This window comes from Mugil cephalus, chromosome 2 (assembly GCF_022458985.1).
Source record: "Mugil cephalus isolate CIBA_MC_2020 chromosome 2, CIBA_Mcephalus_1.1, whole genome shotgun sequence".
NCBI lineage: Eukaryota > Metazoa > Chordata > Actinopteri > Mugiliformes > Mugilidae > Mugil > Mugil cephalus.
This window is the reverse complement of record NC_061771.1, coordinates 18,857,411-18,876,069: the sequence shown is the minus strand read 5'-3', so window position 1 is coordinate 18,876,069 and position 18,659 is coordinate 18,857,411. Positions and strand designations below refer to the sequence as shown.

Genomic DNA, 18,659 nt, shown 5'->3' with positions numbered 1-18,659 from the left:
CGCGTGAATGTGTGCATGCGTCCCTTTAGAACAATTTCAAAAACTTTATCTGAGGCAAGAAGGCAAACTGCACCCAAGATAGTCTGAAATTACCTTAAGACAATGTAAGATGTGTCTGTAATGAAATCTTCCATGGTAAGAATAAACTGTTATTGATATTGTTAGCTTGTTACTGTATAAACATTTCTGTCACAGTGGGGTGAATTAGGGCCACAACAAACAGGCTCATCGTTGGTACTAGTTGGACATCTGATGGGACGGTGAAGCCCATTGGTAAGAGACAAGAGCAGGAGACAAAAATCGATGTCAAGAAGACTTTTTAGCCTGCGTCGATTTGACGTTTCTACGGCAACAGACAACAAACCCTAGCGGCGACACAGACCTGCGGTTGGTCCGCTTGGCAGTAGCGCGTTTCCGCTTTAGTATTTCCTGCCGCATCTCCATCCCCACAATTTATTTTTGATTGTTCCGGATCAACACAAATGGAACACAACCCATCAAATTTCAGGAACATTTGGCCAAACGTTTCAGTCGACATTGTTGAAAGTGAAGCAGGATGTAGAAACAAAACCTTACCCAACTGGCAAAAAAAAAAAGACACAGCGCCAACTAGTGTTTGGGGGTGTTTTTACAGAGCGAGTCAGTCTCATGAGCTCACAAGTATAAATGACTTGTACCGGCGCGGGCTACATGCGTACTCCAAACTAGCCTTCACACAGACAATTCTTCTTTTTCATCTCCATCTGAACACAAACATCTTTCATGTCTTCCTATTTAATCCAAGTTTCCCCTTCTGACTAGATGAACACACAATACTGCCACCTGCTGGTATGGAGTGTCATTTACTTGCACTAAGATCCAATCTGGGGAATCCGATTGTGAGTGGCCAGAGTAAAAGCGGTGTGAACACCCCCGGGACGCACTGACATCGCATTTGAGAAACCCGATCCCTGGCCACATTTGGAGGTGGTCTGGAGGATTTATTTTCTGTTCAAACTGCATGTAGGGCGGGTTAATACCATCAGCGCCCCCCATGACAATCCAACATTCACACCTATTTCCAGCTGTGATAAGCCAGCTGTGCCGAGGAGAGCGAGGAGCTGGGAGTGATCTGAAAATGTGTGCTGTTATTCCCTGTTCTTAAACAAGGGGGCCTCTGAAACGTGTTATGCCGATCTGTTGCTATTTTTGACATTTTAGACGCTCACCCAATAGAAAAGAGAGGGGGGGGGCTTGGTAGGATATAATGTCTTTGTCAAATTCTTCATGCTGCGTCTACGGCGTGCTGGGATAGGCTCCAGACAGCAGACACGAAGATCTCCTTCACCTCTGCTTTTACATTATGCGTTCCCTGCAGTCCCAGGCCTGAATCCTCAGCATGCCCTGGCATGTCCCACTTTTGCTATTTACCCACCCCCTCCTTCCACAGACGAAGGCCTCTGATCCTGCCGCTAGAGCCTACACTCAGACCATCAAGAGCAGCTTTGCCTTCTCTCAAATTCCCCCACTGCCTTTCTGCTTTTAGCTCTCTCTCTCTCTCTCTCTCGACTACCAACCCCCATCCATCTCATCATAAAAGCAGAAGGCCCCCTGTGCTCCCTCCACCTTTTCTTGGCATTTGGTGCAAACAATGCTGACACAGCCCCCACCTTAATTGCTCCACATGTTCCACATATCCCCGCATGCTTTGTCTCTTCTCCTACGACAGGCTTGTGCAAAAAGAAAAATCTCCAGCACTAGTCAGGACTTCGGCTTGATTTGCTCGGCTTGCACCTGGGCGACAAATTGCGGGGTTAAGGTGTCTGCGCCGCTCCACCGACGTGCGGCCCAATAAAGAGCTTCCTGCCCAATTCCCAACTACCAACAGACGCAAACCTCTTAAGTTGCCACGGCTATGCAGGCCTTTTGAGGCTGCGTTCACTCAGACACTTCTTGAAAACTTCTCTCATCCGTGCCCGTGCTCCAATTAAAAAGGAATGTACAAGTAAACTTTTAATTTGTTATTTTTATTTTTTTTTTATTAGATCTGTCTCCTTTTTCCACTGAAGTTAAAGTATGTGACGAAAGTTTAGCAATAAATATACTGTAACAAACAAACTTGGGAATATTAGCAAGAAGAGGCGTGCTGAATTTGGCTCGACATTAAAGCCTTTAAACGGTTTGAGCTGAATGTTTAATGCGGTTATTAAGCGTCTGTGTGAAAGCATGATGTCGAATAAGACAAATTAACGTTCATGAACTCGGCTCAAGTGCAAATGTGATTATTAATTTCTTTTTTTCCTTTTTAAAGACTACAAACACCGCCTCCGACCTAGACGCTAAACAGCTTTTAGCCACATGTCGGAAGAAGCATTTCTACGTTTACAGCAAAACCCCTGGACGGGGGCAGCTTTGGGTTTTTGACCCCGGTGTCCTTTAGTCTCCCTGAATTCAACAGATAAAGCACCATTCTCTCGTCAGCTCTCCCCTCGTTTTCTTCCAGTTTTCCACACTTTTGTCCCTATCATTTACTCGCAGTCCTGTAACGCAATTAGTGCAGTGGAATGTACAATCACAGGATGAAATACGACACCGCTCTGGCACCATATGCTCCCGTAGAAACTATCACCCAGAGATCACCGAGTTGTGCAACTTTTAACAATAATTAAAAGGCGTCCAATCTGGTCCCCGTCGGCACCGGAAACACAATTAAAAGCGGCTATTATTAACCTTGGCTGTGTGGTGAGAGAGAGGGGGAGGGGAGCATCAGAAGAGCACGGAGCCGAGCTCAATTAAAACCCACAAGTTTAGACGTCGGCCTGTTGGTTTGACAGCAGTTTCCTGTCCCAGCTCGCTCCATCCATGAGACGGAACAGTGGGAAAGAACAAAGGCACAGTCACCAGGATCTCCCACACGCCTCCCATCTTCCCCCCCCCCTCCCCCTCCCACCCCATCCGGAAATCAGCACAAGGAGAAAGTATTCCTCCTTTCTGGCATTTGCAACACGACTTTATTTGTTGGCAGCGCTTGGCACTCAGCCAGAGATGCCTGGAAATGCCAAACCTCAGAGACGGAAAATAGATCTGTCGTTCAAATTCGTTTTTTTGTTTTTTTTTTCTTGATCTGGGAACCCAACGTGCTGACTTTGAAAGTTTCTGATTAGCGCGTTGCTAAACAAATAAAAGAGCCTCACACGTGTTTCTCGTTATTGCCTCCCGCCTGATCGAAAAAGCAGCCGAATGGAGCGTTTACCTCGAGAATGTGCTCATCTTGCTGCTCTCGGTCCAGCCTCCTTGAAGTGGTCGTCACCAGACCTGTGGAAGACAATTCAGAAAATTAACGGGACACATAAATGAATGCACCACTTAAACAAAGACGGCAAACCAACTTTATTAAAGTGATCAGACCAGATATCTAGTCTATAATACCAAACAATAAGCTTATTGTGAATATAACTGGATAGGCATACACGTCAAATGTAAACCAAATGATGATAGGCCACGACTCTTATTTTTTTTAAATAAGTTACAAAAAAAGACAATCGCCTTACGTGCAAGACTCAAAACAACCAAACTAGATTACTAGAAACCTGCATCTAAATGAGACTGACAAAAAAGGGAAAGAAAAACAATCTTGCCACTAACTGTCGGGTGACATAACCCGAACCCCCGGCGGCTATCTGCCCAGACACCCACGAGTGAAGAGTGTTCTCCCTGTGGTCTTCGCAGCTGCCAGACGGCCCATTATACTGTCTTACATATGTGAAATATCACAAAGATCTGCAAATAGAGCCCAAACAGCAGCATAGCCTTGACACCCTACTTTCAGTTTTTCCACAAGCTGAATAAATAGACAGCCGGCGAGACATCACCCGCAACTCTGAGCACTTTTTGTAACGGAGAAAAAAAAAAAAAAACAGATCCTGCTGATAGTTGGGAGAGTTTTTGTGCTTCTCTTTTGAGCTCTATGGTTCCCGTTTAAGTAGGATGATAGATGTTGTGTGACACGTATCACACAGAGGGAACTTTGTTAAGTGGCGTTTTCGCAAAAGTAAAAGCGTCTCAAGAAAGTCTTTGAGTTCCTGGCTAATCTGATTTCCAATCAAGTTCACAAACAAGGGACGAAAGGAGAAGAGAAAAAAAGAGGGGGAGGTAGGGGGGAGGGGAGCGAGCAGAGCAGAGCTTCTCTGCTACATTATAGGCAGCATTCTGTTCTCACTCCCAGTGTAATTGCAACTTTGCAGAGACACTGAGTGCAGAGTAGACATGCCAGCTTCAACCGCACCAGAGCTGTCTGCTTGCCACACTGCTCCTGATTAGCATAAAGCAAAGGATTTCCGAAACCCAAACCCATCAATGGCACATATGCCTGCAACGGGAATAGCAGGCCACAACTTAGAGGTCCTGAAATAGCGCTCCCTAGCACGGGCGATTGAGGCGAACGAGCGAGGCGCTTTTGCTCCCTGTTTTTCATCCCCTGCTTCTTCTTGGGCTTCACTCAGTCTTCGCAGTGAGCTGTAAGGACATAGGTTTGACGGTATATGGTCAGGAGAAAAAAGCGGCAGTTGTCGAAGCTGCAGCCGACGTCTGCGCGTTCGCAAACCGGTTTAAACGAGCTGCACGGACAACCCTTCGCCACGTCGCACGACGAACGGCAAAACTTCAGAGGATGTTCGGATGAGTTCGCGCGCTACAGATCGCTATCATCAAAACTAACACTCGAGCCGCGCCGCATCAAAACAGGCCGCGCCGACTAATTATTCACACGCTTCGGCGAGGCCGGGGATGATGGATGGCGATGCTTTGAAGCTCCCCGGCGTGCTGTGTCAGGTGGCTCTGCTCTCTGGGCGTGTATTGTACGGCAGAATACAGATGACAACATTAACCAGACCGAGCGCGGTGTCTCTAATTTATAACTTCTTTGCGAATCAAGTGCCTAATGCGAAGTGCGAAAGCGATCGTGACTGACAGCGCATGCGATGTGAGCTGTGCAGGCTTCTCTGCAACACAACTTAAGCAAATCAATGCATAAAAAATGGTGGGGGGCTGTATCCTGATCCCACTATGAAAAACAAAAATGGGGGTTTCAGTTCTGCCTTGCGAAGGCTTCTGAGAACTCCCATTTACCAAACATAATTTAGACCTCAACGCTGCAGCAGCAGGAATGCTGGGAGATGGGTTAATGACACAGGGCCGCATATTAGTGGTTTCCTTTTGTTTATGTGCGCACGTTCAGAACGAGTGTGTATTTTGGTTCACGGCGAAATCTCTCTTTCTCTTTCACAACCACATCTACCTCAAAATAAGGACAGGAAACATGTTTAAGGTCGAAAAGGAGCACAAGATAATAAAAAAACACAAAACATGGCAAGCAGGAAATGTGTTCGTATTTAACTGCGTCTATTTGTTTGAAGTTAAAATAACGACAGTTAAAGTACAGCGCGCTCAGATTTCATTACAATACCCTGATGAGACCTCAGCGTCTGGAGAGACTTTAGCAGCGAGCGCTTCACTTCCAGATAACATTTCCTATCAGAAGGTTTATTCTGAATGCGTGAACAACAGACAATGCAATCAGTTTTCAACAGGTTTCTCTTTTCCAAGGTTGCAGCTAAAGGTTATTATTGTTACCAGTTCGTTATTTGGTGTAAGAAGTGACAGAAATTTGTGGAAATATCGTCCAAGATATTAAACTTGTCGGTCTTGGTGGGATCTTGGGTACGACATTAAAACTTCAGTGCCAAAACAGTTTTAGAATTTTACAGAATTTATTCTATATCCTCTACTCTGTATGTAACATTAATCCCGTTCAAGGTCTGAGAGAAAATTCAAACGTCTGAAACGCGAGAAAGTGCGTCGCATCTGCTGCGAACGGGGCCCGGCTATTTTGATGCACGCTGTGTTGTGGCTTAAAAAGATTTTGTTTGCTTCTGTTCCAGTCAAGTCTGACGCGCTGCCAGCTCCCTGCCACATCCCTGACCACAGGACTTGCCACCCACTCTAATATTTAGGCATGGATTTCACTTTCAGAAAAACAGAATCATAACAACTTCTTTCCAAAAAAAAAATTGAAAAAAAAAAACCCAACTTTCAAAAATTGTTATGCGTTTAAATACATCCTGCAAGCGTCGTTACTCAGGTTATGCAGGACTGCGCTGGCATTGGTGTTCAGGTCGATAAAGGTGCATACCTCCCTATCACTACCTAAATGTTAAGGAACTATAAAATGACCGGTTAGCGAGCCAGAGCTGACCGGAGTAGCCTGCACTTCCAAGCCGCAGCCTTTGTCACAACACACACACGCACACACACACACACACACACACACACACACACACACACACACACACACACTAACACACAAAAAGCCATCCCCAGGCGTGGGCTGAGCTGGGCCGACAGTAATTATAGCCATGCTGTTTTGAGAGGGGGAGAAAATCAACAGCAAAGCAGCAGTGGCACTCTCAACCATGTCCTTCAGCGCTAGAACCGCTGCTCCAAAATGGAGGCCTGAAGGGAGTTAAGGAGTTCAGGACATTTTTGGGGCTGGTTCGCACTCGGGCATCGCCGCTGTGATTAGCAGTCTCCAGAGTGACACACATTTAGCTGAGGCTCCAGACAATCAGGAATGTGCCAGGAGTCTGCAGCGGCTGGAAAGGTGCAACGGCGGTTTAAAGTCCTTGAAATATTTAGTGTCACCGAGGCTCTGGACTGTGACAAATCAGCATTTGACGCCGTTTTTCTTTTGCGAGGGAAACAATGAACACGGACCGTCACAGTTCTTGTGTTTCTGCAGCCCCAGGCGGCCACTTCGACGTTATCTCCCTCGCTGCGGTTTAAGTGTCTCCCGTTCGTGCCTAACGCAACACTGTGCGTCGTAGCTGTTCTCGCTATCGCGGACGCCATCGATACCAAATCTCAAATACCGACTATTAAAGCCAAACTGTGGCCGGTGCTTTAGTGGGAGCTGCGCGTCGGCTTTTTGATACAACCGAGTCGCCAAAGGCCTGCTGAACAAGAGATGCTCACAGCTCTGTTTTATTGCAAGGAGAAGCAACGCTTGGCATGGCATTTAAAAGTCTGCGCAGTCCAACCAATAACCTCTGCGGGAACACACAGGAATTAAACAAACCCAAGCAACACGGACCATGGAAGTTAATCCAAACACATTCATACATACACGGGGTCTTTGTGAAAATGAGTCTATGGCATTGAGAGGGGAACGCTCTGTTTACACTGGGATTGAGATATCTCAGCACCTCACAGCTGCGAGGCTTATTAGTAATCTCAAAAGACAGTCCCGTCATGGAAGACTTGGGGCTACGGGGATTCAGGTTTCTCCAGTGCTTCGTGGTAAATGAATGGAACATTCGGACGCGGTGGAGGAGCCAAGGCCGGCGATTTTGTCCTGTAGGAATCCTGATATATACACGACGCAGAGAATCCAATCCAATCACTTCAAGGGAATAATTCGATTGCCATAGATACATGGCGTGTACAGGCAAAACAACTGGTAGGAACTTACTAAAACAGACCAGCGTCTAGCCCTGCAAGTAGACGCTTGCCTCCATATATTTATAAATATATTTCAGGAAGATGTGCAGAGGAAACCTGCTGTTCCAGCTTATGGTGTGACAAGGCCTTTGCAAGGTGTTCTTCATGTAACAGCTGCCTGCACGTTCCCTGACAGCAGTCCTAGAAGCGGCAGCCTAATACTTGTCTTTTTTTTTTTTTTCTACATCTTCCACATCTGAGAAGGCTGCATGTGTAGGTTCACCTGAGTGGGTGAGACCACCCTAACAGGCTTTTTGACGTGCGCCTGGGCAAGAGCGGCTCGGCCCATTAAACAGAGGTGTCTCGGAACATTTCCGCTTTAACCCCCGACTAGGAGCACGTTAAGCGATGAAACATTCAAACCGAAGCACTCCCCATTGTAAATGGACTGTGCGGTGATGACTTAATGTCGGGAACCGAGTCTAATCCGACGTCAGACGTCTGACGGCCGCGAGCTGTGGCTGACCTCCCCAAACCTCACTGTAACAGTGACAGTGATAGCGGCGCGTCTCCGTCTGCAGGGCTCAAACTCTAAATCAAATTAACTGCGCCGATTACACAAATGGTATTAATAGCCGGCGTGTGGAAAGCAGGCCGCTAGGTTCGATGTTTTCGCTCGCGTTTAGGCTCATGAGGTCGGCCGCCTCCGTCGTCCGCATTAAATAAAACATTCTCCCGTTGACTTGTTGTGAAGTCGATTAGATGAGCAAATGTCAGCTCATCCTTCCCTTTTCACAGGAATGTTAAGAAAATCTTCTCCACAACGAGGTTTCGGAGGAATTTGCTTAATTTAATTTTCTAATCTGTGTTCATAGAACTCAACTAACAGTCACAGTACTAAGACTGTGGCGTTCATGAGTTCCACATTTATATAACAAAAAAAAAAAAAGACATCGTGCCACAAAGGTCTCAGATTGGATTTGTTTAAAGATAATGTCTTTAAAAGGAATAGAGGCCACCATGTCCACCCTTTGAAGTCTTAAGACGAAAATCCGCAATAGTTCCTTTCCACCTTTTTTTCTGTCAAGGCTCCGTCCACCTTTTCTTCCCATAATCTCTTTCGACAGCTTTGACAATAGTTTGCCCTCAAATCACCGGAAACATCAGGAAGTTGTTGGAAGTATCCATTTCCTATCTCACTTCCCCTGATAGTGGTTGGGGCTTTTGGTGGACCACTGATAACTCCGGCCCGTGTGTGCATGTGTGTGTGTCTGTGCTGTCCCTTTCCCAGACGGAGAAAGCGCTGCCGAAAGTTCCAGCGCCGCGGAAAAGCGAACGACTCGCAGCTGCAGACGCCAGTGGCTGCTTCCATTTACCTTTTCATTCGACCCCGGGGATGACGAACGCGCATAAAACCTGTCGATGGCACACGAGCTTGCAAAAGCGTTACCTACGGAGCCCCCCCTCCCCCCTCCTTTCTAATGACGGCGGTGAGTCGCTGGCTTCAGGCGGAGAAAAGGGGATGGGCTGAGATCTTTCAGCGCGGCGGCGAGACCTCACCTGGGTCTTTGTTCATTTGAGTTTAACCACTGGAATGAAAGCAGCCGTAAACGGCAAAAACAATCATGTATAGACAGCCTTGTCCGATCGTAGGCATGTTCCTGACAGCTTTTCAAAACAATATCGTCTGGTGATGATCGCACAGGAGCCATTATTTAAGGGTGGAGCGTGAAATTACAAACAACGCAGACTTGATGATAATCTGCACTTAAATGCCGATGGACAACACTGGGGCAATTAGAGAAGCATTAGAAGGTACTAATAGTACACACAGAAAGGTAGGGTATGTATAGCAGGAAGTTGAGTAATGAGTATTCAGTAAGATAAGCTAGCTATCGCAGCTCCTGCCGTCTCTCCTTGGTTTAGATATGGAGCGCTTCCTGTGCGCGGTGTGTGTGTTGTATGAGTGTGCGTTGTGGACTTGGCTCGGTTGCCCTTCCCCAACACGTGCATGTCCTGGCATAGGACCTCCGTTCAAAGTCCGCAAAGTCATTTCAGAGAAGAGAGAGAGAGAGAGAGAGAGGGAGCGAGTGATTCACCGGTTAATAATCGTTGCTCATTCATCCGGAGAAAAGTGGGCGACAAATGTCAACTACCTGACGTGAACCGGTTCAAAGTGCAGCTGTTTTATACGGAGAAATAAAAGCAGATAGGCAGCAGACTGGCCGTCTCGCCCCGCTCATATCAGACTCACGCCCAGGTGATAAACAACATTAGATCACTCTGCGATACGACCAGATCACATTTAACACACAGCTCATAAAAATGCACATCCACGTGAACCGCTGATTATCCAGGAAGTTTAACTCACCTTAGCCGCCAAATGAGGTCTGCAGAGGCAGGAACAGGTGTGGCCCACAGATGAGTTCAGCGCCGCCAGACATCTTTTATGACAGCGAGTCGGCATTGTTTAAAGCGAAACAATTAACTGGTGACACGCTGATTTAAAACACATTGTTCACATCTAAGGCTGAACCGACCCGCTGACGCCATCGATTATGTGGAAAATAATCAATAGATTAGTCGACTAATCGACAAAATATGCCATTTGCTGCGGCCCTCTTCATATCTGAACCGAATGACACAATTTTCTCCCCGTGTGCCTTTTCTCTCTCCTTTTCAATCCCTGCTTTCAAGCTTTCAGGCGGTGGGACTGCAATAGTTTCTGCTCGAGAGCAGAGCCGGCCCCGCACTTTAATGACAAATTAAAGCCAGGGAACATCCAAAACAGCAGGGCTTGTTTACCTGGCAGAAATAAAGTAGGTCTAAGCCTTTCATCCCAGGCTTTGCTGAGCCAGTGTGGGACAGTGTGGTAAAAGGGCAACTAACACCACCCAAGGCGTCAAGCGAAGCCTTCGTATTTGTTTGAAGCCGAGCCGGCTGCCTGGAAGCGAAGCGCAAGAGTGTAGCCCACGACAGAAGGCTAGCTAGTTAGCTCGGAGACACACGCCTATGAAGTTCCACAACGCACACAAAAACCATAGGCCCAAGCGTCTTTTCCCTTTTTCCCACCCCTCCGTGGAGCTTTGTTGACGTGCCAAGACAGGGCCTTTGCTTCCAATGCAATATTTAGAACGTGTAATTACAGAGACTTGCATGTTGTAAATTTAAACATTTACAAAAACCTGTAATATGCGGCGAGAACGTCATATTGAGTTGATAATGTAGAGAGATATCAAGCTATTTTTGGCTTTGTTGAAGGCCACAGGAAGTAAATAAAATATATGTTGTTGTGTTTTGTTTTTTTTTTGCTCCCTGTAAAACTCAAAGTCTCCTCTAGAAGTCGGCTACGCTTGGTTCCCTGTTTCCTCTCCCCACCTACCTACCCTCACTCAGAGTGGCAGTCTTCAAAACCACGGAAGAAGAAAAAAAAAAATCAAAGCAACAGAGCAGTGATTCAGTGAAGATTTTTTTTTTGTCTAAACCCGTCTTTGTTGAACCTGACTCAGAAGGCTCTAGTGTCCCACTGATTAAAGTTTTAACGTTGCTTTGATATGCATGAATCGTTCTCATCCTTCCGCTTCAGCTGAACCATTTCTGTATTCAGTGAGCTCTTCCTCTCCTTCTTCTAATCATCGTTAAGAAAAAGATACACATGAAGATGCATGATTTTTTTTTGTGTGTGTGTGTGTGTGTGTGTGTGCTGGTATGAAGGGGAAGTTTTTCCCGCAGCAGACAGTACAGTAAATACGCTGTAAGCTTCGGAGCAGGAATGCGGGCTAAGAAAACTTTATTCATCGGCTAAATAAGTGACGCATTGTGAGTTTACTGTGGGCATAAATGAAAGTCCGCAAACGGCAGCATCTGGGCTTGAATCGAGAAATTATTTAGATGAATTCATCAAAGGTCATCTTCGGCGGGTCAAGAAAAAAGAAATCTAGTCTCGCGGCAAAACGAAATACCCACTCAGTTCAATAGCTTCTTCTTTACTGTCAACATTCCTTTCCGGCTACGTCTTATCATGGCGTCTGTAGAGGCGTATAAAATAAATCTAAGATTTTTAGGATATTTTCTCCACCACTCAGCTTCTGCTTTGGCTGTTAGCTATGACTACTTTGTCATAACTAACAGACGAACATTTTCCTTTTACCGCATCCCTGACTTCTCTTATCTGTATATGGAAGCTGATCTTGCCGTACACGCAGACAAAACAACGGGCCACGGTATGCGAATACCTTAAGTTGACCTTCTTCCTTCTCATTTGTTCTTTCTCTTCCTCTCCGTTGGGAAGCACCCCGCATTACAGAGAGTCTTGTGTGGAAGGCATGCTACATGATGGATCCTTATTTGGTCAGAAAATTCACATTGCCACTTCCAACAAAAATAACTCCAGCTTGTTGATGCGACTACCTTGGGAAACAGGACCACACACGTTAGCGAAGACGAACCGGAGCAACTGCTGCACTGCCCGCTCCTCAGCTCAGTCTAAGGATCGTTTGCTTTCAGGGCAGAGAGAGCCCTGGGCGTAAGCTAGGTGAGAAAGAGCAAACTAACTGAGTAACTAGCCCTTTCAGAGGCCGTTAGCCGCCTTCAATCTGTGTTAAAATAACCGATGCGCTTGGATTATTTCCCATTTCGAACACAAAACCCAGAACAAATGACGAATGAGGACTGAACAAGAATCACTTTGTGCATTGACGGAAAACCTCTGCCTGTACATGCAGCTTCACTTTGCACCTATTACGAGCCTCCTTTTCTGCCGTTCAACTAAACATAGCATGCTCCAGCAACTCTGAAAGGACCCAATGAAATATTAATCATCACACCATTTCCAGAGGACCGTATGAGAACACACTTTTGAGTGTTAGAGTGGAAAAGCCCCAGTGGGCTCAACCCACTCCTCTTCTGGGTGAAAAGCGGTGTTCACACTGCTCTTCCTTTGCACAACAAAGGAAACAGGAACCTCGCAGAAAACCCTGCGTCAGCCATGCACATCAGTATAATCCTGGCCCGGAGTTTCAAAGGGGTATTTAATATGTACAGCAATCTTTAAATCGTTGCCTCATTTACTGTACTTGATGCATTTAAATGAGGAGAGCACATGCGGTATTTCGAGCTAAATTCCCGTTCGCTGTTCGGGTTTGGGAGGATATCTGCACTGATCCCTGCTAACTTGAAAAGCGTGAGTTGTGACCTTAGCAATGTAAGATCGTGTTGCCGTTAATATTTAATCATTTGGGTGCACGTTGGGGAAAGGGCTGCCTTTCATAGCTTTAGCCTATAGGTTGGTTTCTTCGTAACGATTCTACCACCAGCCCACATTCATTCAAGGGAACACATCACCTGGAATACAGTATAAGCGCACGACTTCCCGCTCAGTAAAATTGAATCTGCAGAGACATTCATTTCCACCCCAGTAGCAGCAATCTTACCTGTTCTGGCGTTGATGGCAAAGAAACCCTGGGGATTGCCGCTGGTGATCTTGTAGGTGAGCTTATCGCTGGCCTTGGCGTCTGGATCCACTGCGTTTATCTGGATGATTGAGACGTCTTTGGGCGAGTTCTCCATGACGGACGGGTAGTAGACCGGTTCGGAGGTCTGCGGCGCGTTGTCGTTGACGTCCTGAACTTCGATGTAGACCTCGACGAAGGCAGAGAGCGGCACCACACCGCGGTCCATCGCGTAGACCGTCAGCCAGTAGTGAGGGGTCGTCTCGTGGTCCAGGAGCTCTTGCGTCCGGATGACACCTTAAAAAGACGCGAAAGGAACTCATGTTAGGGATCGCTTTTACACGTGCAACATCCGAGTCTCACGTCACTGCCAGCGACCTCCCAAATCAATGAAGAGAACAGAAGCTTGAAGAGCGGCCGGCCCTGAGCAGACAGTTGTCGGGGCTGGTCGAAGGCCCCTCGCCTGAAACATGTCAAGGTGGTATCTTAACAACGACCAGCCGGCGCTCTCCTGTTTACATTTCACTGCCATGTGGGGGCTGTAACCTTCAGCTGAGCAAACAGAGGAGCTTTCAGACACATATACACCAGTTGTATAAGTTTACAGTGGTTAAATTGAAAAGTGGTGGCTCGGTGGATGCCGCAATCTAAAATAAATAACACTATATATGAAAACATGGGACTGACAAACACGCATTAACATGTTTGGAGCAAGCGCCCCCCGAAGCAAACATGGCACTTGTGAAATGCGTGAATTTGAATAAACACGCGGTTCTATTTGACACGGGAACGACTTGATGGAGTGATAAAGGACTAGTTTAGATGTTTAAATGCTTGGCTGGCAGTTCAGTTATTTCAGAGGACTCGCTAACAGGAAAGTGAATTTGCTTTAGAGCTTTTCATCCACATCTGACCCCACTTAAAAGCACTCACCAGGTGCTGAGTAGTTACAATGAACTGTAGGAAGGGATAAGTGTGAGTGTGTGTCCTTAAGCAGGGGTGGGAGTCCCAGTTTTCGGGTAAAGGACGTGTGCGCACGGCTAAGTGTTATTGCGTTCGTGAGAAGCTTTACAGGCCTCTATTTGTTGTGTTACATTTGATTGATTCTGCTTTTACTTTACACAAGCACGAATGGGTCACAATAAACCTGATGCCGAGCGATGATTCCGTAAACAAACAGCGATCCCGCTAATGGTTCAGGGGCGGCAGCGAAAAGGTTACGAATAATGACGACAACATTTTCCTCAATTATCGGCAACATAAAATCAAAGTTCTTCTGCGTGTTTGTGTTGTTGACTTCCTGTTGACTGCAACGCATCCTTCTGATAATCAAACGAAAACACGGAGCGAAAAACAATAATACACAATGACTTATTTTTCCCCTTTCGGTGCCTTGCCAGGGTTAATCAGAGCAAACAATAAAAGATTCATAGAGGAAAACAAAGAGCTGCAGATATGGCAACAACAAAATATTATCCAGATAGCTTGTACACTTGAGCTAAGTTTAATGGCAACATAAACACATAAATAAGTTGCAGATTACAGAAACCTTGACAACCTGTATAATGAGAGCGATTTCCATGTCTGTAAAACCTTAATAACTCCAATAGAGTTTTATGAAAGTAAATGAGTCATGTCAGCGCCGAGTATCGTCTGCAGTGAGTCTGAATCTATAATATACCCCCAGTTCCCGGTGGCCCAGATAAGAAGCCTCCACCAAACCTCCGAGAAGCGTTTCAGAGCTTCAAACGGTTTATATAGGATGCCTTTGTGCTGCTGTTGCTTTTGTTCATCAAATGTAACCTGATGAACTGCGACGAAGGGGAGTGTTACCGAGAGCACGCTGGCTTCTTGCCTTGGGATAACGCCCAACATGACTTGTCAGAAAATTCTCAAATTTACGACGGGAGTTCAGAGGCACAGTTCATTTATTCTCGAGCCCCGCTTTACCTTAGTTCCCCTGCATTTTCTTCCTGGGATCCTCTCTTGTCATTAGTCATCATTAGAGCCTCTCTACTTAGCTCGGGGCTCGCAACAAGGCAAGTAGTCAGCCATGGGAAAATAAGTAGGTCCCAAACGTTTCCTGAAGCCAAGAGTCCAGTGACAAAGAAAACATTGGCTAGTGTATCTAGAATGCAAATTAGACACTTTTGCACGGACAAAGTAACGGCTCAGAGCCGAGTCGCAGAGCGAAAAACAGTCAGAGAAACGGGGAGAATGACATCATCGCGTGTGAAACGGAAAAAAATGTGACTAAATTACAGCTGTACCGACGCTGACAAGAAAGAAATTGCAAATGTTCAACATAAATAAGAAAGGATTACGCGGGGCATCCTGCGCAGAGACACCAGAGGATATGATAAATGTTTCAGGTAGTAGGGAGGCAGCGGAAGAACATTAAATAAAAAATGTTAAAAGACGAGAATAAATAAGCAGGTGAAAGTGGTGAGAGAGGTGCAGCAGAGCGAAGGCAGTCATGCTCATGCACGTGTACTAATAAGACAAAGCACAAAAGGGAAGACGAGGCAATTGGGAAACTATGAGGCATCTTTTGTGCTTCGGCCAAGGAGATGCCCATGCTTGACTGCTCCTCTATTTGAGTGGCAGACACCAGGGCATCAGGGTCACGCTTTTTAAGCTCGCAGTCCTCAGCCCCATAGTTACCAGTATGCAGACGACAGCGTCATGTATTTGCCATTCAGAACACTGCAACAAAAGCAACTGTCCACACTTTCCACTTCCGTTTTGTTCATATTTTATATCAAACTGACCCGAAATGTATGAAACGGCGCATGTGAAAAGCTATCTGCAACGGCCTCTGGGTGAATGGTTGCTAACAAAGCACATGAAAGATGAATCTGAAGAATTCGACTGCCACACCCTTCCTATATACCTAGCCTATCCAGTAAGGCAGAAGCAAAATGTGCCCTTAGGTCACGAGAAAAAAAAAAACAGACTGTGCAACAGCCTCTGCCAGATTTGCTTTCCGTATTTCCACCCCCCCCTTGCTCTTTTCTCTTCCCTCCGGCTTTGTTCTTCAAAGCTACTTGAAGCACAGTGGCAGTGTGGTCGAGTCTGCAGACAGCCAACAGATGTTCAGCTATCGAGACCAGCAGGTATTTTATGTATATGTGTGCTTAAACCAACATCCTCTGCAAATACCAATAAGTTTATTGTTTCTAATCTAAAAAGTGAAGACGCGGTTTTCCACAGTTTGAAAACTGTTTGGGACGAGTTGCATGAAACCGACCACTGGCAAGTTTTAAATTTAGTTACTGCTGTCAATACAAGATTATGTCTCACAGAGTCCCGTTTGTCTCATGCTTCTGGGCTCTAACTCTGATTATTTTCCGGGGAATTCAACACAAACTCTGTGCTTCCTCGCTCATTCTGACGCTAAAAAGTTTGGGATTCTCTTTGAACTACCTCCATTAATTTTGCTCACCCCTGCCCCACATTCCTCAGCCTTCTCAGGCCTCTAGCTCACATGCGTACATAAACTTTCTCAGTGCCCTCCACCCCCTTCTTTTTCCACAGCCTTGGCAAAATGCTTCAAATTCCACCACCTCGTCGTGGAGGCTAGTGTAATACAGAGTCCTAGACTAAGCTTTTTTGTTACCCAGCAACTTGATGTCATATCATCCCTTAGTTCCCAGACATCTGTGGGCAAGATCTGCACTTTAAATACATTAAGTCTGATTTTATTAACGTCTGAAACTGTCGAAAACTTGAAAGAGCTTGTGTATGGTCTAAAAATACCACCACTTAAAGCTCTATGAGAAGGAGAGTATTAGAAGAAAAAAGATATTAAAACATTAACACAAACATTTTGTTCTTAATTTCTTTATTTCAGACATGTGTGTCTGGCTACTAGCAAGTGAATTTAATATATCAGTGTTTTAGCTTGTATAATAATTTATTTAAACCAGTAAAACTTCTGCAGCCGTCTCGCTCAACCATCTCCAATAAAACTCATCGCTGCATCAAAAGCCAGTTCTGTAGATGTGATACTTTATTTCTGGAAGACATGGAGAATTAATTATTTAGAGATGGATGTAAATGACGAATTAATTATTTCGTAGTTCATTTTAGCATATGTGTAAACGATGCTAACCCACAGCAAAAAGTTACTTGCACGACGTTTTGCTCTTGATATGTTTGTATTTGTGTTACACTATAATTACCCGCTAATCTAATGAGATGTGGACAAGCCTGCGGTGGGTTTATCAGCTAGTTCTGTCAGCTATGCGACATCAATTCCTACATTTTGATTGAAGGGCACACAGGGGTTGTAAGACACTGGAATGTATCTCAAAAACATTGATAATGATGATACAACATCACACAAAACTATGTCTATCTTATCTCCTTCAACAGACTGGACAAACTGTTAGAGCCCCTTGAGCCAGAGAGCCGTGTCCACTTCACGCATCCCTGAGCATGTTATAAACTGTTGGTAGTGGCAGAAAAAATGGCTGTCAAGAAAGTTCTTACAGTATAAACACCAGCACAGGCAGGAGGGACAATGAACCATGAAAAAGCCCAAACCTAATCCGTGTGTAAAGTAAACATGGAAATCATTCCTGAATAGGACTGAGCACAGGAACAGGAAAACTATGCATTTTGATTAAGTGGTTACACATCTGTGATGCATGACTGAATGGATTTTCTTTCCCCATTTTTTATTATTTTTTTTTAAAAGGCCGTTAATTCCAGTTGAGATAGCTTTTGAGATTAAGCGGATGATACAAAGGCCCCATTGTTTCTGGGAACCGTGTTATTTCTAAGGGCTTCATAAAGAGCAATACTCAATACTCTTTGTATTACTTTAGATTTTTTTTTACCACACGACACAACGCTTCTCTCTCTGGTTCTGCAACAATATTGATCCATCTGTATTGCAACTGTAGACTGTGGACTTTCAGGAAAAAAGATCCCATTAGACCATAATATGAGCAGAGAATCACGCACTCTCCCCACATACAACTCTAGAAGACGAGCCAATCTGCAGTTCAATATCTCCTTACGGTCACGACATACATTTTAACAACAACAAAATGTAACAGAGTCATAGCTCCATATTATGGGCCAGATCCAGTAACAGTTTGTCCCAGCGCAATCCCCCATTTGGCATCATGGGTTCATGAATTCGCTAAAAACACACGGTGCAAAGTTCACAATGGAACGGCGTGTTTGCTCTTTCAGACCACAAATCTGGGGGGAGAATGATGATGAATGATGCAATATAATTCAAGAAGATTTACAGCTAATTGTCCTATTGTTTAAAACGGAAAAATATCCGACCAAAAGGACTTGACCAATGCGCTGACTCGGCCTTCCACTGCTTTCACTCCGCGTCTAACAGATTTCCGGACAGTCCTTTGACGCTGGTTTGACTCTGCACTGTTAAGTCTTTTACTTAAAGTGTTATATTCACCCTAACCTATCTATTGAGAAGAGAAGCATACTTCCCAAGCTGCTGAATTCACTGCATAACGTATAACGATCAGCCACAACATTAAAACCACTGACAGAAGAAGTAAACAACATTGACCCTCTTCTGACAATTCAGTGTTCTGCTGGGAAACTTTTGGTCCTGGCACTCATGTGGATCTTCCTTAGACCTGTAGCACCCACCTAGACCAGACCAGACACCCCCACCCCATAGCAATGACACTCCTTGATGACACACAAAACAGTACAAGGTGTTGACCTGGCCTCCACATTCACTAGACC

The 18,659-nt window shown here is 45.4% G+C and overlaps 1 protein-coding gene across 7 annotated transcripts in view; it reads right to left on the bottom strand.

Annotated features, from left to right (window-relative positions):
• fat1a (FAT atypical cadherin 1a) overlaps positions 1-18,659 on the bottom strand; it is a 73,068-nt gene that overhangs the window by 41,492 nt on the left and 12,917 nt on the right. For all 7 annotated transcript variants that reach the window (XR_007112379.1, XR_007112378.1, XM_047579627.1 and 4 more), the window contains exons 3-4: positions 12,906-13,220; positions 3,233-3,294 (exon numbers count right to left, since the gene is read on the bottom strand). Coding sequence is in view for 5 of the 7 variants with exons in the window: in XM_047579627.1 (XP_047435583.1) it covers positions 3,233-3,294; positions 12,906-13,220 (377 nt within the window). In the remaining 2 variants the exon portion in view is untranslated. The remainder of the gene's footprint in view (positions 1-3,232; positions 3,295-12,905; positions 13,221-18,659) is intronic.